The sequence below is a fragment of the Merops nubicus genome, unplaced genomic scaffold (genome assembly GCF_000691845.1).
Source record: "Merops nubicus isolate BGI_N331 unplaced genomic scaffold, ASM69184v1 scaffold5329, whole genome shotgun sequence".
In the NCBI taxonomy this organism is placed as follows: Eukaryota; Metazoa; Chordata; class Aves; order Coraciiformes; family Meropidae; genus Merops; species Merops nubicus.
This window is the reverse complement of record NW_008628882.1, coordinates 1381-26597: the sequence shown is the minus strand read 5'-3', so window position 1 is coordinate 26597 and position 25217 is coordinate 1381. Positions and strand designations below refer to the sequence as shown.

The following is a 25217-nucleotide window of genomic DNA, read 5'->3' as shown; positions in this document are numbered from 1 at the left end:
CATTGGTTAATACAAAGTTTTGCCATAAATATAGAAGATGAAAATTAGAAATTGGTTTGGCCTTTTGAAAAATTAGGGATGTTCTCTTTACACCTGATCTTTTTGCTTTGTCCGTTAATTGAATGTGCAGGTATTTGACATGAAAAGAGTGTGCAAACTTGTCAGGTGGTCAGAAGTTTACAGATAGCAGTTTGTAAAATGTGATCTCATGAAATAATGTGAAAGGAGGATTATAAGTGAATACAGGTACAAGCATAATGTACCAGGCATAAATTTTGAGTTCTTATTTTGAGTTCTTAAGCATAGCTATCTGGTTTTGACCAAAAACCTGTATTAATCCATGTGACTTTTTTTTTTTTTTTTTTTCAGGCCCCATCAGAGGCTAGATATTCATTGGCCCATAGCCTTTTGTGTCTGGGAGCAGCCTGAGTTGTAGTCTGGCCCCACCTCTTGATTTGCACTTACCATGTGGTATGTGCTCTGGGAATTTCTGTGTGATTGAGGAGCTGTGGTAGACAGGTAGACAACTTTTCCCAGAATACATTATCATTACATCTAGCTTAGTTGCTTTCCATTGACATTCACTACTTTGTTTCAGAATTTTGTCTTATCTGAATAAAAATTTCAAATGATATCTCTAATTTTCAGTTGAAAGAAAGCTTGGACTTTTTTCAGTGCCTAGTTTTTAAGATTTATATGTACTGTATGTTTTCAAAGTAGAATCTAGAGCCTTGATGGAGTGTGAGACCTTTCTCAGATACACGGATTTCTATCAGTATGATTTCTACTGCCTGTCACTCTTCACTGTTCACGTTTTCATGGTATGTTTTCATGATGTGAGCAGGTTAACTGTTTGAATCCTTTCTAGGTTTTCTTTGATTTAGCAATCTCAGACTGGTATATCTTTAATTTTCTCCTGAAGTCTTTGATAAAAAACAGAAGAAAGTTAAGATCCAAAATGATGCAGTTCCTTTAAAGTATTTTAAGCCCTCTCATTGCAGAGGTTTTCAGCTGCTTCTGAGATCATGTGAACTGAGAGGAGAATTCAGCTGAATCAGGCAGTGCCTCGTTTTATACTCCAGCCTGCAGTAAGATTGGTTGCTACAAGTCCCAAATTCCTGATCTTGTCTATTTACATCTGCATTGATTATGCTCTAAGTTATAGAGGTATTTTCTCAGGAAAGCACTGGCTTTGGAGATTTGTTATCCAAAGTTATCACTCCTTAGAAAATAAACAGTTTGGTGATTAATTTGCTCTTGTGCACAGTTAATGTGTCTTTATTAAAAACAACAAAACAAATTATTGGTTTGCGATCTAGCCCTGTGGGGCTCAGAGGCTGTTTATAGGTACCTTCCCTGTACCCTCTGCCAAAACGTACCATTAAAAAATTTCCACTGGTTCCTGCTCCTGCAGATCTTGAGCTCCCTCTAACCACTTGCTTTTGTAATGAAAACGAAATGGGGATGTGTTTTATACTGAACTCTTTCTAAAAAGAGTCAGCATTACACAGAGGTTTCACTGCACATCCCAGCAGATGGGGGCCTTAATGGTGGGGAGGAAAATAAGAAAATGTGATGGATCCAAGAGATAAATAATGGGTAATACTTTTTGTGTGTGTGTGTTTGTAATGGAAATGTCTCATGTTTGCAAAGTGTTTCTTCAAAATGTGGAAATGTGAAAAAACTAAGCTGTCAGTCATACTGGATTATGAAAAGTTGTGCAGTATAGCCTTTGCAAGTGTGCACACCTGGTTGTGTATATGATAGAAGGTGCACTTACTGTGACATTTACTATTGCCACTTTTTTATTGTTTGAAAATCTGGTGGCAGTGTCATACACTGATTTTCACACTGATGTACTGGGACTCGGATTACTCTGTTGAACTATATAGAGTAAAAATGACCTCTGAATCAGGAGAGATCTCTGCATTTGCATGTTAGTAGAGTACTACAAAAGGTATGTCCTGATTCATTAGCAAATAAAAAGCTATTAGTTAAAATGTTTGTATGTCCAGGTGTACACAGAATGACAGAAATGGCTTTTTGGAGCATACAAAGGAATCTTTACATATTTTTTTTTTTTTGCCCAGTCCAACCTAAACGGATACTTAGACAGGTACTGTTTGTTTTTGAAATAAGACCTTCATTTTACTTATGCCCGTTAACCTTGATTTCAAAGGTGAGCTGGCTGATGATTTCTTAAGTAACTCTCATTATTATGTTGTCATTTGTTCTAATATCCATACAGTGGCCAGAGGTACTAGCACTAGGGAGTTGTTTCGGAAAAGCTGTGCTAGAACTACAGAAACATAACTTCAGACAGTACTCTAGCCAGAACAGTGCTACCACTAAATGGGTAAATTAAAATGAATGATTTTGAGTCTTTCTTCTTTCTTGCCTGGTGTGCTCTGTATGGAAATGACTAATACAAAGTACCAGTATAAAGTACCGATAGTATTGCTACTGTTTAATAAATGTAAACTCAGCTGAGATTGTGCATTATTGTTTTGTTGTCATTCCTCAGAGAGACTGATTGATTTGTCCTGTAGAAGCAAAGTGAAGAAGGAAAGCTACCTGTGCATCACACACAGAAAAAAATGTACCCTTAGCCTATTTTGTATGTTAGAAGGTAATGTTGCTAAGTGGTTAAGTGCCATCTTACAGGTGCTGTAATACTTCTTTAAGTACTGCTTGTAGCTAAAGAAATGAACTGCTTTAGCTGTTATTGAAGCAATTAAAAGCCATTCAAACAAATGGAGCACCAGGATGTGACAGATCTAACAGAGTGAATTAGGAAATTAGCGGTCGTTTTTGTTAGATTAACAGAAAAATCGCTAGTGGTGTTGGTAGTTGCTTTAAGATTTCTACATCCCATTGAAATGAATGGGTGCTAGTATAGAAGTATCTTCAGATTTAACAGCACATTGATCTGTAACCCATTTGCATTGTCTTGGCTTTTATTATGACTTAAAAAGCTAGACATTTATTTTTACACTGAGTGAAAGCAGGCCATCTGAGAACTCCTCTTAAAATCCTTCAGATTGTAATGCTTTGAATCTCATCCCTATTGATTTCTTTGAGGTAATTTCCTGTGTGTTTTCCTGGTGCCAAGTTCCAGTCCCATTGACAGTGGAAGTTTTGCAGATTATTGTAGTAATATCTGATGTTGACCTTCTAGATGAAACCCTTAAGATAAATGTGGAAGGAAGGAAGAAACAGTTTGTTCTGATTGTGTTCAGGTGACTGGATATTTCTAGATGGAAAATGAAGATACTGCCACAGCTCAGTGGCAGGCATAGTAATGGTAGTAGGGGAATGAAGTGGTTGCTTCCTCTCAGGTCAATGGAGCTGAGTTTCTCTGTGGAGAAATTAAATTTCTCAAAGATCATTTAAACTAAGCTGCATCCTTGTCTGAATCTCTTTTAGAGAACATTGTTCCTTGTGTTTTGTCTCATTAAAAACCTCACTGGCTTCACTTTATTAGAGGTTAGGGTGTTCCTTACTGTTAAAAATAAGCAATTAAGTTGAAAACAGGTTTGGGATTTTTTTTTTTGTTTAATTCTGCCTTGTTGCTCAATTATGAGCTCTAAATATAAGATTGCATCCTTAAAGTATATTTTCTGTATTTTTTTGTGTCTGAATTAAGAGAAGTTCCAGGTACCAGGATTTACTGGTCTCTTATTCCTGTCACAAGATTTATGCCTCCAGAAATGCCACTTGCCGCTGGAACATAGGGAGAATTATGTCAGTAATTTGGCAGACTTTGAACTAAAGTAAGCTCCTGGCCAATGCAGCCATCTCATGCAGTCTTCAGCATGGCATCTGATACTACTTGAGTGTCTTCATGGCCTTCCACAGTGCCCTTTATTGTGCTCTGAGCTTCCCCAGGAATGGCCTACTGAAGTGGGAAGAACTTCATCACGATGTGTTCTTCTGTGGGTGGAGGCATGAACCACCACAGAAATGAAGAAGTGCTGATTTTAGTCTGTTTGCACTTTGGAGAGCTTCATGTAACAGTGGAGTCTGACTGCAGAATGGAAACCACACATAATTCATGGTGTAAATTTGGGTGGAGAAGATGGTGCACAAGGACATGGCTGCGGAAGAGGATTTAACACAAAAGCATGTGTACCTATTGGACTTTGTGTCTGCAGTGTGGTTTGGGGTGATGAGAAACAATGTGGCAATTGTTCAGAGCAGTAGGAGAGTGAAATTTGCAGAGGTACTGAGTGATTAATGGTTGAGACATAGGGAAGCAAGGTTTGGGTATGAACTCTAACAGGAAAGGCTGGGGAAGTCTAGGCCACTGCCAAACACAGATTCACCTGGGCAGGAGTGAGGCGATTTTCACCATCTCATTAGGTTCTACCTTCATGGCACTGCCGTGGTGCATGACGAGTAGTATCATGTCACACCCTTCTCTCCAGTTCCACTCCTCCTTTCACGAGGAGCTACAGCAGTGCAGTTAGCCTCATGAGAACATGCCCAGGGACATACTTAAGCACTCGACTAATAAATGGAAAACTTTTTCCTCCCTCCCCTTTGCACCATGGTCTTTGCTGGTCATTTTGAAAATTAAATGTTTACGTCCCACTTAAAGTCTGCTCTACTTCATTCCTTACTTTAGTTTCCTTTCAGCTGTGTCACCATTTAAGTGCCGCTTACTTGATGTTGGTTTTCATAGCTCTCATTTTTCCACACTTAAGTGGTTACAGATACTAAATAGGCTAATGCTGCAGTCACTTTCTGTGAGAACTTTGTCATTGATATTCATTCACTAAGGGCTAATATAGATACTGTGATAACAGGGTTGAACCCTAAAAAATGAACCAGCAGTTGGAGAATTACAGACTCTTTCTAAAACCCCTTAGTCTGTGTAAAGGTGAAATACTTAAATCTTCATTTTGTAATCAGGATAAGGCACAAAAGAGAAACTTACTCTCTGATAGCAGTGTCATGTACAACAATATAGATAAGAGATGGTGGACAGCTTTCTTAAATAATTTTCTTTTATGACTAGCACATTGCACTAAAAAAGATGAATGAGAGGCTGATGAGATTAATAAGGCCATATGCTGCAATATGTTGCCAGTGAATGTAAGAACAATGAACATCAATCAGTTAGTATTAAATATAATGGCCAGTGATTGACCACTTCGTTAAAAGTTCGGGACACCCAGTTTGCTTGTGTGTGAATAGCAAAACAAATAAGCATTATAATTTCCTGATAGGACATTGAGTTCTTCCTTCAAAGTTGCCTTAATTTTACCTGAGTAGTAAGAGGTACAATTTAGCAGAGCGGAGGCTATCTCATGGGGTATTTCAGGGCACAGACTAGTACATGGGGACAAGAAAACTGTTTTCCAGAGTTAGCGTCTGGAAGTATGTGTATGAATTTGTCTGTGTGTATGTACATGCTGCATTTCATCAAGGTTTGGCATCAAGGGGGAGTACTGCTTTTTCCTGGGTTTAGTACGTGCCGTGGCACCTGGGTTTCTTTGAGGTTGTTCCCTGTTTACTGTACATGATACTCTGAGGTTCAACAGTGCCATCCTGTGGGTGATCTTGAAGATTTAAAAACTATGGCAAATCAATGACCTCAACAGGACAAATTATCACAGATTATCAGATACTGTGTGTTTCTGTACAATCAACTAAAATATTTCCCTCTGCTAATCGGGCAAACTAATTATTACTTCTCTGCCCAGAGAATTAAGAACCTAAGTGTATTGTAACCAATGGGAAAGTACTTCAGGCAAGCTTATGAGCAGTGTGCTTGTTAGTTTTACTCAATTGCTGAGAAATGTGTTTTTAATCATCTCACTGTGATTTTAATCATCTTAGAATTTATTTTTGCAGACAATGCTAAAATCAAAGACAACTGTGTAAATTCAAATAAGCAGCCCAGTAAAGAAGTATCTGGGCATACTTAGTGAATATAAGATGCACTAGACTGAAACTAAGACTAGTTAGCTTTCATGTTTGTCATGTTTCATAACCAGAAAATATGAATTTTAAGCAACCTCAAAAATTAAGCTTGGATGGTTTGAACAACTGGCCAAAATGCTTTTAATTCTAGAAAGATAAGGGCAGGATTAAAGTCTGAAGTTCTGTCAATTGTAGATGAAATTCTGCTCAGAATATTTGGAGAACTTTCTGTTCATTAAGTGAATATTATGCCAGGACAAGGTAGAAAATATCAAAATTTGCTCTAATTAGGCAACAGTTGGGGGATCAATGGTTGACTGCAGATCGTGGTACTTCAGCTATTTTTAATTTTGCTTGCATAAGCAACATATTAACAAGTGTGAATGTTATGTGTATTTGGAAATGAGCAAGGAAATAAAAGGCAAGCTGCTCAGTAGAAGGTTCTGCTCATTTTTCACATCCCTGCTGTTTTGGGGTGCTGGAGGGGTGAGGCGTGTGCTGTCTGCATGCTGCCTTTGTCTGGAGGTTCAGGGACCTGGTCACGACTCCATGTTCTGCATAGGTGCCTCTTTGGTTCACAGCCTGTTGCAGGAATTTCTCCTTCATTTTCCACAGCTAGAGAGCAACTGTGAGTTAAAATGCATGCCACAGAGTGATTTGGTTAGAGGAAGGAAACCAAAGATTTGCCAGATTGCAAACTCCACTGTTACTCTTTGGTAGTTAAACATTATGACACAATTTGTGGTTCCTCAGTGTTTGAATAACATGTTATGCTATTATTTATATATTTCATATATTTGCCAGGCCCACTTAAACAGCAAAAGTTGGTTGTCATTGTTAAGACTTCTCATTAATTCCCACAAGTATGAGAAGACAAATATTAATAGATTAGTCTAGATTAGTTTACGGTAGTTTAAATGTATTTGCTTTATTTTTACCTACTTCGACAAAAAATCTAGCCTAACAAAAGGCTTGCATCTGTGTCGTTTTGTCCTTTTTAAAGTTGGCTAACCTGTTTTAAATGTTGGCATAATGGGAATCTTGAGGCTGTGGTTGTACTCTGATTTATAGAGCATAGATGAATTTTGGATGAATTGGATGTATCAGAAAGATAATCTCTTGTGATATTTAATTGAAGGCAGAAAGGGTAATGACATATCAAAGGTTAACCTCTGCAGAGAAGTTTTCTTTGTAGTCCTGATCAGTTTAAGGATCACCTGAGTTCTGGAGCATTAGCATTCATATAGCTTTTAGACATTTCTGTCCTTACTGATGTGAACGGGATTGCATCATATAAAAGTCTAATCCTGGTTTTGAATCTCACTAAACACTTGATCCTGATGTTGTCTTATTGTCAGGAGCTTCTGCATTTAATTCTGTGGTATTTTAAATGTATCTGCTAGTTTTGTATTACTAGTTTTAAATTTGTCTTCTGCTTTCTTCAAGTGTGACTTTATACTTCTACTATAAGGAAGGTAAATGGGGACAATATTCTCTACTCTTTTATATGCTGTTTGCAAAATAGTTCTTAGCTTTTTCCTCATATAGAAGGTTCTTCATGTTCTCCCAGCTATTTTTTCTTTATTTTCGTTATTTTATTTTCTCTATTTTTTGCTGTTCCTGGACTGAATATAATATTTTAAATTAGGTACTGTTTTTACCATTGGTCTTTCTCGTACTTTGTCTTAGCATGTTGGTTTGATTCTTCTGATGACCAATGAACATGGAGCACTAGTCTTCTACGCTGGCTGGTTGCAGTAAGATCCATTTCCCATTTCAGGAGCTTTTATAGTTCATGTAGAAAGCAGTGATCCATATACATAGTTCTTTTTCCTGGTTTGTCAACTCTAAACGTAGGTTCTTGTTTGGGATTGAGCTCGTAGTCCTTCCTCTGTGTGGTATCTGCCCTTCAGCTTGCCACTGGAAGCCGGCATCAGATCCAGATCAGTCCCATCAGGTGATGGTGCGGTAAGGAGGCAATTCAGATGCTTCAAAGAGGAGAGTGGCTGGAGGCATTCCCCCCAGGGATGCAGTGTTCTCTTTCCTGTGCGTGGGATCGCTCTGAACCAGCTGTGAATCTGTGTAGCCCATACGGGTGTGCATGCACGGCCTCCGCACGTGTGTGCCCCCTTCAGATGTAGACAGAGTCACTATAAAATTCTTAACTGAAGAAAACTAATTTATTCCACTTCTATATTTTAAATGGAGTTGGATAAATACCTTACCTGCCCTGTATATGTTCTATGCCCTGTAGGAGATTTCACAGTAATTCCAATGTCACTGAGTTTGTCTTCACGGTATGTCTCTCAGATTAAGTTCAGCCATTCTTGCTAAGGTGAATACATAAGATTGTAGTATTATTAATGCCTCATTTCATCTAGTTAATGATCTTTCAAGTATTCCATCTTCTTTTGTGGTTTACTTGCAATGTCAGATAAAAATCTTATTTAAGCTAAGTATTATGAAATAATAGAAATCTTTATTTTATTTTAATACGACAAGGATAAATGAATCCACCAGAGAGCTTGATGTTAAACAGGTGCAGTTCTTAGCAGCATTGCACCTGTAAAATCAGGGTAAGTTCTTTGAACACTCAGATCTTAACAGATGTGTTCATTTTCTCCATATGTTAAAATAAAATAAGGATTTGCTCAGAAAGTATTGACACGCACTAAGGCAGTCTTGGCAAACATGTCGTTGTATTCCTCGCACGCTATCGTCTGTGGCTATTATTTAACTTTAAACATGTGCATTAAATAGCTATAAAGCACATATAGTTATAAACAAAATCATTTTTGGTCAGAAAGTAGTATTTCTTTTTCTTTCTTGTTTACTGACACCTAGACAAAGGAATGCTGCATCTTCAAAACAACATCTGTCAAACCGATTTTCATCAGATTAAGTATATCCTCAATGCAACCATCACAGCTTACAAAATACTGGAAATGTAGGTTGTGGTTTGCATAAAACACCAATAGAATTTAAAGCACTTGAAAGTGTTTTGCAAATGTAGCGATGATAGCCTATGCATGTTCTCCACTTTTGTTTCTATTTTCAGTAGGTTCTCAGGAAAGACAATGAACGATGTTTCAATGCTGGAATCCCGGTAGATGTCACAGAGTGCAATTGCAGAGTTATGGTCCTGGCAGCTAATCTGGGTCTGCGATTTGAAAGTCTGGCAGTAGAAATTGAATTTATTGGGGGGGGAAAAAAAAAAAAAGTTCATCTGTAGAAAGATTTGTCTCATTAAGAATGAAATTAAAGCATGATTTGGTAACTGATTATCCAGGCCTTTTTGTGATCTGTTGAATTCTTCATTAGTGTAGATGTGTGATTTTGTATGCTCTGGTCTGATTCTGGTTCTATAGATCATCCAACATAACTGATAATACTAAATGTTTAAAGCTCTTTTCTGGGACAATGTAATCTGGTAAAAATGGGGGGAATGCCGGTGTCTTTAACGTAGAACATACAGACAGACACAGTCATTTTTATTTCTGGCCAGCTTTCTGTCTTTTTCTGTGCTAGGGAATAATTGATGCACGATAAAGAGCTCTCTAATAGGCTGGTGTGTATTCCATGGGAATGAAGCATTTTGCCTTCGTATCTGGTTAAGTAAAGAGGTGAAACCTCATGATAGTGTGTGGCTGCAGCTGAGCGTGGAAACTTGGGTCAGCCAGAAATGAGTGCTGGGATTTTTGTGGGTGAAGGGTAGAGGCGCTTGAGCTGTAAGCCATGTCAGTGTTCCTGTTAGGTTTTCCATTTAAAAGTTGGAAATCTAGCATAAAACAAGAGTCCATTCGAAAATCCATGGAGCGGACAAACAAGGGTGAAAGTCAGGGACAAATATGTTCCATTTGGGAAATATGTGTCAGTGAATTGCCCTTTGCTATCCTAAAATTATCTACATGAACCTTAGGTGAGTTAGTGTAAGGTGTTTTGGTGCCTACTGCACACCCATGGCATAGTCCTAGTATCCTGTTCCTAGGGTAGTGTAACTGAAGACAGTCACAGAACCAGTTACATGCAAACAAGTCTAAATATGTTATTTCATCACAGGGTTCAAGATAAATGCTTTATATCTGAAGGATACAGTTTTTACCAGGAAAATGGTATTACTGATTTTTCTCTTCTGTGTAAAGGTGTGCTAGCTACTTCTGTGGAACAACCTGAAACATAGACCTTGGACTGGATTTTAGCTTAACTGAATAAGAGAATCGTCTTTATAGGAACCCAGTTCCTTAGACAAAAGAACATACAACTAAGTAACAATAAGTACAGAAATGTACCACGTATTCTAACTTTATCCAGCTCTGTTGTGTGCGCGGGGAACTTGGCACTTGCAAGCTTGGGTCCTTTGAATATTAATAGCATTACAACTCACACAGAAGACCAGAGTTTCTCAGGTTTTTTGCTATTTGCAGCATGAAAAGCTGTAATTCAAGCAACCATTCCGCCAGAGATTCCTGTTGGCCCAAACCATGGAGCATGTTGCTTGGTTTTAAAGCAAGAAGTATGAAACACGGCAGATAATATAGCGTGGTGGTGATCAGACAAGCTGTAGCACGTTCAGCAAATGCAGGCTCTTTTTTGGGAAATGTTGATGTGAATTTCATGCGTCATCCAAGCATGGTGAACACTGAAAGGTCATGGTAAGAATATAAGAAAAAATCCACCTGATTGGAATTTCTCACTATCCAATATTATTAATAACACAATATTAATCAAATAACTGTTTATCTGAGTGTGACTAAAGCCAGATTCCATGTCTAGTTGAAGAATAACTTGCCACACTTTTTTTTTTTTCCCCATTTCCTGTTCATTTCCTTATATAATGTCATGGTGTTAGTTAATAAATGGAACCCTGAGCCACTGCAGTACATCTGTGTTTTCTCAGTTGTTTCTTTGAGTTAGTTACTCAGCATCCAGGAAATCTCATGCAGACTGTAAAGTACTAATTCGCTTGGTACAATTAGGGTAAAATGAAAGTGTTTTGCTATTGATCTTTGCTTGTTTTTAGTTTATACTAACAGAAAATAAGATAGAAGGCTAATACAGCTCTCAAAATACTCTTTATTATTGCAGGAAATATCACTGGTACTCTTAAATGGAGGTATTTAAGAGCTTTGTTTCCTTCCTTTCTCTGTTTTTCTGTCTTTCTTACTTTTTAAAAAATTTTAGAAGGATTGATGAGCCTTATTAAATAAGTAGTGTTCAGAGTGTGTAGCAATACTGTGACTTAAACAGGACTCAGGCAATATTTATTAGAACATTATAACAAGGTTTAATACTGTGCTGCTTGTCACCTTAACTTCACATAACATAACATTAATAAATCTTTACAAGCTGTGTAGTTGTAAAGCACATCATAATAATCAGTATCTTTCCTCTAATAAATAATTTGATTTGTGTTTGCCTTGTGTTGTTCCAGCCTCATCAGCTGTAATATCACAGGGTAGGGACCTTTCTCATGGTCCCAAGTTTATGAACCACCTGCTCTGAATCCTGTTATGGACATGCTCAGAGGGAGGCACAATTTTACCTCTGCACTTTCCTTCTCTTTGCAATGCCTCAGGTTTTACATAGTTTTCTTATAGAAGTGTTACCCCTATTGCAGAGATTTTCTGGAGCTCCCGGTCTTGATCCTTCTGTGGACTCCATGCAGATGTATGGTTTTATGTGCCCAGGAGACAAGTGAAGTTGCTGAGAATTTATAATTTAGACACTGTGGCAATGCCAGGTGGCAACAGGGGTAAACTGTTAGATGTGGCTGCACTTTAACCTCCGTGTAGAGATGGTCAGTTCAGTAGAGCAGTGGCCCAGGGAAACTGATTGCTCGTGGTGACCCAGCTTCAGAGTCAAATTCTACCTGTGGAGAGTCTGTTCCTATTGTCATGGGTGGAGATCTGCAAATGAAAAAGCAGGGCAGACTTTGCTTTATGTTTTTTAACATTTGTTTTATGTCAGACATGATTCTCCTTCTGTGTAATAGAGTAGATAAGTATCTGCTTGAAAATCTATTATTTTAAAGTACTGGGTGTTGTTTTTTCTGAGGCTCAGAATCTTAATCCATTTGATTGACAGATATAAACTTGAGTTTTATTTTATTCTCCATCACAGCAGTAAGTTTAGTCCAACTACAGTTTTCATTGTTGCAATACAAATACACTAAGCCTAAAGTACTGCTGGCAGCTTATATATAAAATCTGAGGGTTAAGACTCCAATGCAAACAAAGAAAGACTCTCAGCTTTAAGTAAAGCACAGATTATTGCTGGACTAGACCTACTGCTGGCACAACTGATGTGAAGTAATAGCAGCCAAAACCTACAGGTCTGTTCTTGGCCATAGTAAATACTATGTAAGTAAGGCAATAATAATTTGAAGAGGAAATTTGTCTTGTCTATTTGAAATATTCAGCAACTGCCAAAAATGCCACTTTTTGCGTTTCATGTATGATGTACTTTTCATTTCTGCCTTCTAAATAATTTGTACAAATAATCCCTCTTATTTTTTTTCAGCCCACCTAAACCAACAGTGATCATCTCTGGTGTCATTGCTAGGGTAAGATTATCATTAAATTCTTTTCAATCACAGAAAAATTATTGTAGGTTTTTCAGAATTATCACTGATCAGAGCAAAATTAATTTTTTCATTCCCCTGCCTCTTTTATGAGAAGAGGCTTTATGTTTTGTGTATTTGTCTAAGTCCCTTTGAGCACTCTTTTGGGTTTTGTGTGAAATTGAAATTATTTATTGAAATTACTTCCACCGTTTTACTTTGAGTTTTAGCACTTTATGTTTATTGGATCTTCTTTTCATATCTAAGCTTGATATTACCTCATTCATTTCCTTTCAAAGCAGTTGTATGTTAAGCCTGCTGCAATACTTGATCTGTGATGAGGAGTGACAGCTCCTGCCTATAAGGATACATGTTTGAAGATAATGTTTCGGCTGCCATATGTGCTTTGAGGTACTGGAGGCTCAAGGCATTACTCCCTGGATTTTAACAGCAAGCAGGACCTGGAAAGCCATAAGCTAAATCACTAACTAGCCATTAGTTGTACGATCAGTAATTCATGCCTTATGTGTTATGACAGGGGTTTTACAAGGGCTTTACATGATGGGTACCTTTATCATGACGGCCTTAACATCACTGGGGTGTGTAAGGTGATTTACGGTAAGGTGCTGTGGTTGTGCCAGGTCACGTAGGTGGAAAGAGCGAGCTGATGCCACTTCCCCTAGCCCACAAAAGTAGCAGACAGGCACTGCTGTATTTCCTGGGCCTGTGCATTAATTAACAGGACAGTAGCTGGTAGATCAATGGAAAAGATTATCCCCCTCTGCTCAGCACACTTCAGACCTCATATCTTAGAATCATCGAATGGTTTGGATTGGAAAGACCTCATCTGGTTCCAAATACCCTGCCACGGGCAGGGATGGAATAGTTCATCCGGTGTTGGACACCCCAGCATATGAAAGCTGTGGATAAACCAGAGTAAGTTTATTGGAGGGTCACCAAGGTGGTCAGGGGGCTGAGAGGCTGTGGGAACAGGCCTTGTTTAACATGGAGAAGCGATGGTTTCAGGAGGACCTAACAGCAGCCTTCCCACATCTACAAGGATCTTATGAAGAAGATGGAGCCAGGATGTGTGGAGTAGTGCATGGCAGGCAAACAAGACAACAGACACAAGTTGAAATGGAAGGGCCTGACTAGACATAAAAAGAATTAAACCTTTCTACTGTGAGGACATACAGGCAGTGGAGAAGGCTGCCTGGAGAGGCTGTTGAGCTTCTGCTTGTAGAGGTTTTCAAGACCAGACTGGATAAAAACCTTGAGTAAATAGGTCTAATCTTACAGCTAGCTCTTCTTTGAGCAGGAGGTTCGGCTAGATACATCCTGAGGGCCCTTCCAACCTAAATTATTCTACGGTACTTTCATTCTAAGATGGGCATTTCCTGCTAAAATTTACAGACTGGCTCTGTCATCTGATCAACTGTTACAGTACCCACAGCCACAGAAGAGCTGCATTCACATCACCTGTTTGAGACAAGAAGATGTGAGGGGTCAGAGAGTTATGGAGAAGACAAACAGTAGCATCATTGGGAAGGAAGGTATAAAAGGTTAAGTCTGAGAAGAGGAGATCTTTGAAAACTGTAAACAACTAGGAGTAGAGAAAAAAAACGGGGAAAAAATGTAAAAAGTTGATCTCTTGATCAAGATTTAAAAAGAAATAATTATGTCAGAACAGAAGGCAAGAATTTAGAGTAGCTTGAAATGGAGTCAAGTGTGAAACAGGCCATCTGAGATGTCAGCTTTGTACAAAAGACTTCTGAGTAAGATTGTCACCCCATTATCCAGTGGAATGCAGGGAGTTTCTGGCTTGTGACACATTTGTCCCAGTTTCTAAAAAGGGAAGTTGTGGTGCTATTCTCCTCCTCCAGTCACTGAACACCAGTAGTAGATGTTTCCCGTTGCTTTTAGAAAACCTCATGGGACTGGCCCAAGAAATGACAGTTCTAAATAGGTGGCATAAGGGTTCACCTGAACTGGGCCTGCCCAACAGCAGCACCTGCGTGGTAACACTAGCAGACCTGGTTAGAAAAGCACGTTAAACTTTAAAAGCCAACCACCCCTAAGATTTGAGTCAAAAGTAGGTTTAAGTCCTGCCTTTCTTCCTACAGAACTGGTGCTCCTACAGTGGGTTTTCTTGTGCAGGTAATTTTTCACACTGCCTTACTTTATTAGTAAAATAGTCTCCTCTTCCTTGTCACTTTGTGAAAACCAAACATGCCAAGGAGATCTGACCATTAAGAGCCAGTGAAAGGGACTTTGCACAAGGAGCTGTTCATCATAGCAGACAGCAATAGGGTGTTTTGGTTTCTTTCTTGGGTCACTTTACGATGCTGTGTTGTTGGATTGTGTAGTTGGAAAAAGTGAAACTTGTGTAAGAGGAATTTTAATGTCAGCTAAAAGAATGGCAAGATAGGATGTGTACATGGGGACATCAGAGTAACATGCAACCCGGTGTAACATCTGCTTCTCATATTTTTAAAAACTTACATCTGTTTGAACTGGAAAGTATGCTTTTAATATTTCTTACATTTTTCCTGTGTTTTTGAACAGGGTGATAAAGACTTCCCTCCAGCTGCGGCTCAGGTGGCTCACCAGAAACCACATCCTTCTGTGGAGAAGCTTCCTCACCCACAACATGTCAAACAGCACATCCACCAGCCTCGCAAGTGAGCTCTCCATCAAAATCTCAGTGAAGAAGTTGTCAGTGAAGAAGTTTTCAAGAGAAAACAAAAATCATTTGTGATTCACAGTGTCCAATGAGTAGAATTATCCTCTAAAATAATATGCTATTTCTTTAATTCGCAAGGGTTAATAAGAGTGAAGACATTGTTCAGTTGTTATCCCAAATGGGAAATTCTCTGTTAAGTATTTGCAAATCAGGGGTGGGTTTTTTATAAGATTTTCTTATTGCCAAGATAAAAATTTAGTATGAATAATATGATTAATGGGCTTAGAACTTGTGCTTTTAGTTGTGGCATCGCAATAGCAGATATTTTATGTGTTTTTTTAATGCTAAGCTGGTAAGGAAGAATAGCCCTTTTGTACTAGTACCTCTACCATCTGGAGGGAATTTGTTCTGTGTGTTGAGACAGAAGTCGGTGATTGTCCTGATTACATAGAAATCTTGCAATCTTCAGTATCCTACAGTGTTACACCCCAGTGGCTGTGCCCTCTGATTTCAACTAGTGAGATGATAAAAGGACCCCCAAAACATTCTCAAGGGGACAGAAATCCAGCTGAATATTCTTTACACCCCTTTGCACTCACACAGTCTTGCTGAAGTTCTGCATTTGGAGGTCTGTGGGTCTGGAGAGGGGGAAAGAAATCAGAGTTACAGGAACACTGCGGCTGTACGCAACTGATCTGTGGCCTCATGGGTCTCACTAGGGACTGTATTTTTATGAGAAGATGAATTCTCAATTCCAATAACAAGCTGAAGGAGCTCAGGACCATCCAGAATTGAACTTAAAATAAACTGTCAAAAAATCAGTTTTCTTTTTTAACTTAGAGTTTGAGATCACTGTAAATTAGTAAATGTGTTTAACTTTATGACCCAACTTCTGTTGCACTACATATTTTTTCCTAGTTGTCTTACTGAGAATAAGGACAGTAGTGGTACGAGAGAATAAGAGAGTTACTTTTCAAATAAAGCAATCAGATTAGTTTTGGCCATAATTAGATTTTTTTTATTGCACGGTTCAAAATCACTTAGCTCTATCATTTTCCTTCTGCAACTCATCTTTGAAAAACCCAGGAAATTAATTTTTGAACATTGCACCTACACTTTTGAAATGTACTTCTGGTTTTAACTGCCTATAAACACAGTACAGCCTTTATTACCCTCTAGGTTTATCAGATTTCTAATAATGTCAAAAAAATGGATACTGGAGCTAGTGCTGCAGACATTCACCTGGGAAATCAGTGAAAGTTTGGAGTTACTTGGGGCCTTGCTGGTTCATTTATGTTTAAAATCACATAGTATAGAAAACCAGTGATGAGAATTTAAAAAACACTATTTTTAAAAAATTTTGCTGATTAAATAATTATACCCTGAGTAGCTGATTTAAAACAACAACCACAAAATCTAATGAAATAGGGCCCATTTTGTGAGTGGAATGACTCACCTCATGTGGGTGAGAGGGACCTGGCATTTCCATCTCTTCATAGGCTTCAAATAGAAACAATATTTTGCAAAGGATATGTTGTGTGGATATATTTATCCTACACCCAAGGAAGGATGTACAATCTGTGTGTGCAGTCCTTATTTTCAATTGAATTAGATAACTGTATTTGCCTTAAGGAATGAGCATTATTTCTAAGAATTATCCTGTGTTAGAATATGCATGATTTTTAAAATATTCTCTCTGGTTTTGGTGTCAGTACATCTGAGGCTTTGTTCATAGCCACTCATGAGTGTACAAGTGATTCCTGCACAAGCAATTCATTCCTAAGGATAACATTGTTGGTCCTCATGGAATATCTACACGAGGTAGTTTGCAGATTCAGGACAGAACATGGTGGCATCTTGTTGATGGTGCAGCCAGAGGCTGTTAGCGTCAGCACTGGAGCAGATCATCACAGTTGCTTGGTACTGGTAGCTGCTGGCTTGCAAGTGAGCTGGATAGGGTTCTGCTTTCCTTGTGCCTACATTTGAAGCAGGGTCTGGACTCCAGTTGTAGTCAATGGTGATGTAGTCAAGACAGTGGGTAGAGTTCAGATGTGACATCTTTGACCAAATGGAAGTGTCTTTCAAGATGAGCTGTTTTGTTCTCAACTCTGTTGACTGCATTGGAAAACAAAACTTACCTCGGTGTAGTAACATACAATTAGGTGGGGCTGGGTGCCCCTACTCGGGGTCCAGTAAGAGCTGGTAGAAATGTCTCAGAAAGCAACACCACATTTTCATTCTGATACTGCAAGTTAGGGACACAGATGCTTTTTGAATTACAAACTGCTGCTTCTGGTTGTTAATGCAATAGATACAGCGGATATAGACAATACCTGAATTTTGTCTTTGATTACTTAGATGGATATCTAAGTTTGTACAATGGAGTATGACTCTGAAGATAGCTTTAGCTTTAGTGGCTTTTAGAATGCAGGAATTCCTCCTATATGGTTAGGAAATATCTATGTATGAAAGCATAGTATGTATTGTTGGGAGGTATCCATGTTTACACTTAGTTGTCCTTACCAAAGCATTGCCTTGCTGAAGATAATTATAACTGGTGATCTGGATTGCCTACTGATGGTTACTGATACTTTTAAAATACATTACAATAACACAGAGGCACAGGAAGTGTTCAGCTGTTACTTTGAAATGATTGCAAAATAAATTTTCTGTAATTGTCAATGTGGCAATAATGCAACAATAAAGCATGAAGTTGTATATTGGGCTCTTTTTTCTCTAAGCACTATGTAAATCAGCAGGGTGCAGTCAATTTGGGTTTGTGGGATTTTATTGTGGAATGCTGCACAACTAATCAACATTTTATAGATAGTAAAATTTATTAGGAAGTTTTATGACAGAGTGGATGAGCTGTTTTGGATAGTCCAGTCTCATTTAAAATAAAAGCTAGATGCTATCAGCTAGAATGGGAGTTGCTGTTTTCCACTATGAAATTGGAGATCCTCACTCGATCTTCACAAAGCTGTAGAATGTGAGCCTGGTAATAAATCAGTATGGTAAAGGAAATTATATTCAACATTTTTCCATTGCTTTTCAAGGTCTCATTTTCTTTCAGAAAAATCAATTATTATAATCAGAAGAGGTAGCAAGCTTCTTATCAAACGACAGTTAACATTACAGAGTGCATGCAGTAACACAAGTGATTCACAGAAGGGTCTGGAGAAATGGCCACAGTGTTTCTGGAAGCTTTCTTGTACTTCTAGCATCCTATATTTAGTATATGTGTCGTGTGCATAATACAACAAATACATGTGATACAGTGCAGGTAGGATGGATTTACTGCCCTGGGACTCTTGCAATGTTACATCCTTACTCTCTGCACTCACATAATGTGCTACATTTTTTTAAAAAGTCTTCTTTCATTAAAATTTGGGGAAAATACATGTTGATGATGTCTGGCATGCAGTTGACTGAGTTGTCTGTAATTATTCCAAGCTCCATGGCCCTGCAGTATTGCAAATGTTATTAGTAATTAGAAGTTCTTTACTTCTGGTTTCAACAGTATGGTTTACCCTTTTGCCATCGGCACCCTTGAAACATAAATCTTGTACTCTTTATCTGTGGTAGTGTGATCATCACATGCGCCTGGCTGTTTAATGAATTCACAGCAATCTGTTTCATGCCAAGGTGACGGGGATGACTTGGACCTATGTTTATGTCCCTTTGGAATAACTTTCTTCTGAATACTTACCACCTTCATGGAAGAGGGAGGTGTGGGTTTTATGAACCGTTTCTCGTGTCCCCTTTCAGATATGAGTATATCAAGTTTAAAATGAGATTTTGGTCTAGGGCAATGCCTTTATAAAATTAAGATATGTTAATTGTATTTTAGAAAATGTGGTAAGGGTGCAGTTACCTCTATAGCAGGAGATGTTACCAGTCAGATGCTGCAATGATGCAAGAGTTAGGAAGAGAAATCTCTGGTTTAGTTGAATTTCTTTGCACACAAACCTCCTACCTCACAAGATAAAAACATTTAAATATAACTGATTACAGCTGACATGATCTGCTCTGTCCGTAAAAAAGGAAGGCAGATCATAGTTACTGGAGGAGCTTTGATGAGATGAAATTGAGACAAGTCTACAGTGGTAAATCTGCATTGGATTTCTTCAAGAGGCAGGTAAAATAAGTCTGCATTGTAGCTGTAGCCTTCGGTAAGTGCTGTGCATGACTGTTTTATGTAAAATTAATAAAGATAATTGATAAATACATTATTTGCTTTCCTAAAGAATTCCTTTTTTTTCCTTCAGCATTTCTCTATCACACTCTGGTGTGCTCAGTTCTTTATTGGGAAGGTGGAGGTTTGTATTTTGTCACTCTGTTCTTTGGTTTCCTTCAAGAATATGTATTTATTGGTTTTCCTCATCCTTCATCAGAGAAGAGACTGCATCTAGTGTGTACTAATTTTGTGGCCTTTTCATAAAATGGTAGTACTAGTATTGAGATAGGGAGCCTGAAAGAAGTGGAATGCATTGTGTTTGACAAAAGCACTCTATGAACAAAGAAGTCAGTTCTGTTGCAAAGACTGTCTCCCTCCCCTTCAGGATGCTGATCAGAGGTAAGAAAAAGAATACAGTACCTTTCTCTGAGAATATAATTTGTTGCCACTTGGAGCTGACAGGCATGCATGGATGCTGATGATCTTTTGCAGAATGCACTCCCAGTGCTGCCAGGGACAAAACTGAAACAGAGGTGCTAAAGCCACTGCAAGCATAGATCTTGCAAGTGACCTTGGAAGAAGCCCTGTAATATAATCTCTGCTGCCCAGCTTGTGTTGGAGATATTTTTAGGAAACTCAGAGTGGCTGGTGTTCTGTAGGTCACTTGCAGCTTTAGGAAAAGAAAAGCATTTATAATCCACAGTGATTTTTAAGGATTATAAAATCTGTTCAGCAGTTAACGAGCTGTGAGCTCTGTAGCTGACAGTAAGGGTGTGTGCATTGCCTTTGGTATATTCTCACTTTGTTGTGAGTAAACCTGTTTCAGCAAATTTTTTTTTATCTTTTCTGGCTGATAAACAGGCAGCAGGCTATGAAGATAAAAAGGGCAAATAAATTCTTATGAGCTGTTTTTGGTAAGTTGTCTCAGGTGTCAGTGGATGTCTGATACCAAGTTAAGAAGGGTAATGACATCACTTTCTTACCTATGGAGGAGCAAGTGAACTGGAGAGCAGAGCAACTAACCTCGCTTGCCTCTTAAACCACATGCCTCCCTTGAAATACAGAACAGCAAATTTAGTTAAAATGAAAAGCAAAAGTTAGTTACCTTTGCGTGCTGCCGGTATCTCATTGTGCTTTGGATGTGACTGAAACCACAGATATGCTCAGTCCTCTTGTGAGTAAAATCGCAGTGTGACAGTGTTTGGGTCTGAGGAAAAAGAGGCTTCAGTTTTCTCCTTGAAATTTTACACTTGTGAACCTGCTTTATTTATCTGAAAACTTTGCTTAGTATTTAAAAAAAGGAGCCTTACTTCTAACATCACATACACCACATCTTAGGTTTCATTTCACTTTTCAAGTGATGTCTCTCTTCAATAAGGATTAGCCTTCCGCTTGTTTGAGTTCTGCTGACCTCATGGTTCATTTCTTTAAAAAGCTGTTCTAATCCATGATTGTTTGTGAGTTCAGAGCATATCCTCACAAACAGGAGTCATGGACAGCAGGTTCCTGCTAAGAAACTCCTAATGCTGACTGAGGTCAAGGAGTAAAGGGAGAGCCTGCAGCAGTAGTTCACAGGGGATGGAGGTGAGGCTTCAGCTGCCAGCGAAGGCCCAGAAAGCGGTGCACTGTGGTAGGGGTGGGAGTCCTGAGCCAGAATCATGGAGCAGACATATGGACTTGGTCTTTTACACCTTCCTTTCTTGTCCTGGCATTGTTCTCAAAGTATAGAAGCATGGTCTGAGTGGAGCTCTGATTCTCAGCTCCAAGCTGCTGCTCCAAGCAGGTTTGTCCCCAGCAGCAGGGTGGGTCAGCTGGGTTTGTCATAAGGTATGGGGAACTTTGAGGGAGCTGAAGGTCTTGTAGCTTTGTCTCTTGAAGATCAACAGACTGAGGCATGTGCTGGTGCAACATTGCATGCTTCATTTTGGTTTCTTAGGTATTTAAATCTGCAGTCAACAGTAGCTGTGACTGAAGCTCAAACCCTCAAGTATTAAAACTAGAATAGTAAGTGGATCAGCACAGAAGTGGATTCGATTGTGCTCTGTAAAACTGTTGTTAGAAGATGATTAGAGAGAAGAAACTGAGCTATCATCTCATTTCAGAACTGGATACTGACTGTGTCTTATGCTGCTCAGTGACCTCAATTTCTGCTGCCTAATTATGTACTGAAACTACAATTCATTGACTTGTAAATCTGCATGTCCTTGAATTTTCTTTGCATGGGAGGTATCTTTGAATGAGGAAAATCTGCAAGTGCAAACATATTTTAACAAACTTCTAGTTCTTTTCACCTATAAGGTTTAGTACAAAGAAATATATGTTCTCTGTCTTGGCTGCAAAATCCAGCACTGGCTGTATGTAGGAGGTGGAACTGGGACATTATAGTTACTTTGGGGCTTAATTAATTTTCTAGTGTGTGTACCTACAAAGAGAGAGAATAGTCAATTTTAGAAACTAAGGTGTAATATTTTATTTATCCTAGAGACATTAAGCAACATGAGATCAGATTCCTTGGAACACACAGTTTGGGTGAACAGCTTTAACATCCTCTTTGCAGGTAGCTTTTCACTGTGTTAAATCTGAGTTGCTAAAAAAAACCCCTACATTAGAAGCTGATTCCTTACCTAATTCCTACTCCCTGGATAAAAGATAATAACTAACAAATGCAAGAATTCTCTTTTAGGGCCTGATTTTATCACCCAGAACAAAATAAACATTCTCTCACTGCTGATGTGACAATTGTGGCAGCTGGAGGTGTCTGGAATGAAAGGCTGAAACCTTAAATAAGCCCTTCAGTTGAGCTTATTATGAGGATGTTTGTTAAACACACAGCCTGTCTTCCCACTGCCCCAAATAGCTCCTACAACACACGCACTGCAAATCTATACGTCGGAGTGTGAGAGATCTCCTTTGTATGCCAATAGCTGCTTCTCCAGTAGCTGATTGTTGCTAAGATAAATATTTATAGAAAGTATAGAGCATGATCTGACTACTTCTCCTGACTCATAATATTCTTCTCTCCCAGGTTCATATGTTTAGTTTGTTTACAGACAGTTTTTTCCCTGTCTGGCATTGTGTGCAGCGTGTGTCACGCTCTGATAGTCCTTTGCAACAGATATGATTTTGTTCAGGGGGAGCAGGTTAAAAGATAAAAGATATAGAAAATGTTACCTATGGCACTAAGCTGATCTCTCCTGGGAGATTTAGGATGCCTACAGATGTAGGTTCCTTCAAGGCAGGTTATTTTCCCATCCCACGGAGGGCACCAATATTTCAGAGGATTTCTACTTTGTGTTTACAGAGGCCTGATAACTTTGGTGATACTCTCCAAGGAATTAAGGTAAGTTCAGATTTAATTTTCAGGATTGGAGTGTCAAACTAGGTATTTTACATGAAGTAGGGACCTCCAGACATCTGTCTTCTCAAACACTGTAAGGCATATCAGCAGAGCTTCTTGGAAAGAGTACCTGACTGTGCAGTGCTCCTTAATGGAATAACAAATCTAGAAGAAAAGTTGATATGTGTGAAAACCTGAGTTATTTTGAAAACAATTGAACAAAATGCTTCAGAGTAAACTAGCTTGCTAGATAGGAAGGGGGGAAAAAAAGTTCACTATTGTAACACAGAGGTGTACATGTACATCTTTACGTATACATGTTGTATAATTCAGTATTACCTGATTTCAACAATTAGGGAAAATTACCCTAACTTTGCAATTACTAATAAATTAGTACAATATGTTGCAGCAGAAACAAATATAAGCCCTACCATAGCCATTCTGAGGAATGATACAAACTCCATGATAATGTCCAAAAGCAGTCCCTGGGTTACGTGGGGATAACCAGTAATTCTCTGCAGTTTCTTCTTTACTTATGTGTTGCTTTGCCTATAACAAACAAGATTGCAAAGCAGTTGGCAAGATACCTGCTCAGCCTGGAGCTACTATTGAAATGCTTTTAATAGTCAGAATCCAGCAGGAACTTTATTTTCGATTTATTGTCCTTTATGGTCTGAAAATATAAATATTTCTGTGGCTGTTTGTAAGGAATTGAGATTACAGAGTGAAAAAATTAAAGCACAGCACTTCAGGAAGAGGACATGTACCAATTACCCTGAGAAGCAATTCTCAATAGCATTAGTGACCTAGCACTACTGCTCTGAAAGGTATCTAAATCAAGATGGCACCTTTGTGTTCATTATAGGCCACTGTATTTTGATAGCTTATAATATGCACTCAAGGTAAAATGCTAGAGCTGATGTAAGTGGAGAATATTACTTCGATAGCATTATAGTTCTAATAGGTAATATAGGCTAGAAGCAATGAATATGAGCTCTCTGTATTTTCAGATGTACTTGCTGACATTAATAACAATACAGCTGAAGATTTTTTTGCCTTCCATCAGATGTGCAGCAAAAGCTCTTTGAGTGTAAAAGGAGAGGGAGATTTGGTTTTACTCCGCAGACTTAACAGAAATGCTTCTTAAGAGCAAATCTTCAGTGCTAGTGCAGCTTGCTGACAGCGTCTGCTGGAGCTGGCTGGAGCATCACTGCAGTGTGATCAGTGCAGATTTGGGCAAGGCTATCTCTTGCTTTATAGCCTTTCCCATTGGCAACAACAAAGGAGAAAAAAGAGACAGAAAGAAGGATTCTGCAAAGAGAGCAACTAAGGCATAGGAGGAAGCACGTAACTTGTAAGCAAAACCTCTTTGTTTGGACAGCACAGGCCCAGTGCTGCCACCCTGAAGGACAGGCTGTCATGCCACGCTGTGGCCTGGCTCCTGCATGTGCCTTGCAAACTCAGAGATTACATCTGGTGTAGCAGTGGCTACTGCTTTGTGGTAGGCTAGGCTTCTTAGAGGTGACAGCTTGTCCAGGTACGAGGTGTCCAAAAGCAGGAGCTGGGAGATCATCCAGGAGAGAGGCCTCAAATGGAACATGCATCTTTTCACTCCCTATAACTGCTACTGAGTCAAGTAAGCATTTCCTGTGGATTTGCTGAGGGATGGTTTGGCAGACAGAATTTGGGGGAGATCGTAGCCAGAGATCATGGTAGCAGCTGGGCTGATCTAACCTTGATATTCTGAGAGAAAAATGCTAAAGCTTTTGTGGAAATGTTGAAGTTGGGACTGGAAGGAGCAGAAATGGGACCTCTTAAGGAAGGTGCAATTCAGAAAAGAAGTGAATGCAGCAAGGTGCTTGGTAAGCAAGTCAAGAGCATTTATTCTGTGGATGCAACAACTGTTGTCCTTCCCTTTAGCTCTGGTGGAAGAGGTCCCCACACTGTTTTGCACAGTCTTCTGGTGACTGCTGTCTCAAACCCCCCTGTCCCACTTCCCTGAAACTTATCACCCTGAAGCTGTGCGGTGCACCTGGCTGTGCATCGCTGCTGCTGACATCCCAGGTGAGAGCCTCTCATCAAGGGGAGAAACAGTAATGATGGAAAGGTGCCTTTGGCTTCCTCAGAAATTTCCCCTGGAGTCAGCTGAGCTGGAAGAGTCTGGGCATGACAGTAATCTGCAGAGACCAGCATTAAAGCTCAGAATGTGATCCTTGTACCTTTCCTTGGGGAGGCTCTCTGAGGCTTACACCCAAATGGTATCGATGTAGGAGTTCGGAGGGCCGCTGCCAGGGACACTCCCCTGGATGCTCTCTGTATGGTCTCTGGGGCTCAGGCAGCTTGGAGAGGCCCAGCACATGGGGCTTTCCTGGTGACCCTCAGCCATCAGGGGCTATTCTTTAGGAGAGTTTGTGAAGTCTTGTTGCTGGTGAGCAGTTGACGGGAGGAGGGTGGACAAGGGTGCTTTGTTCTGGACCATGGGATATGTTCTGAGTTTGCACCAGATGTAAAGCATGTGGGGTTACACACCACA

The 25217-nt window shown here is 39.2% G+C and overlaps 1 protein-coding gene across 1 annotated transcript in view; it reads left to right on the top strand.

Moving 5' to 3' along the window:
- Positions 1-15172, top strand: part of DAP (death-associated protein) — a 46953-nt gene extending 31781 nt beyond the window's left edge. The window contains exons 4-5 of the mRNA XM_008946790.1: positions 12448-12490; positions 15053-15172. Coding sequence (XP_008945038.1) covers positions 12448-12490; positions 15053-15172 — 163 coding nt within the window. The remainder of the gene's footprint in view (positions 1-12447; positions 12491-15052) is intronic.
- The last annotated feature ends 10045 nt before the right edge of the window (positions 15173-25217 follow it).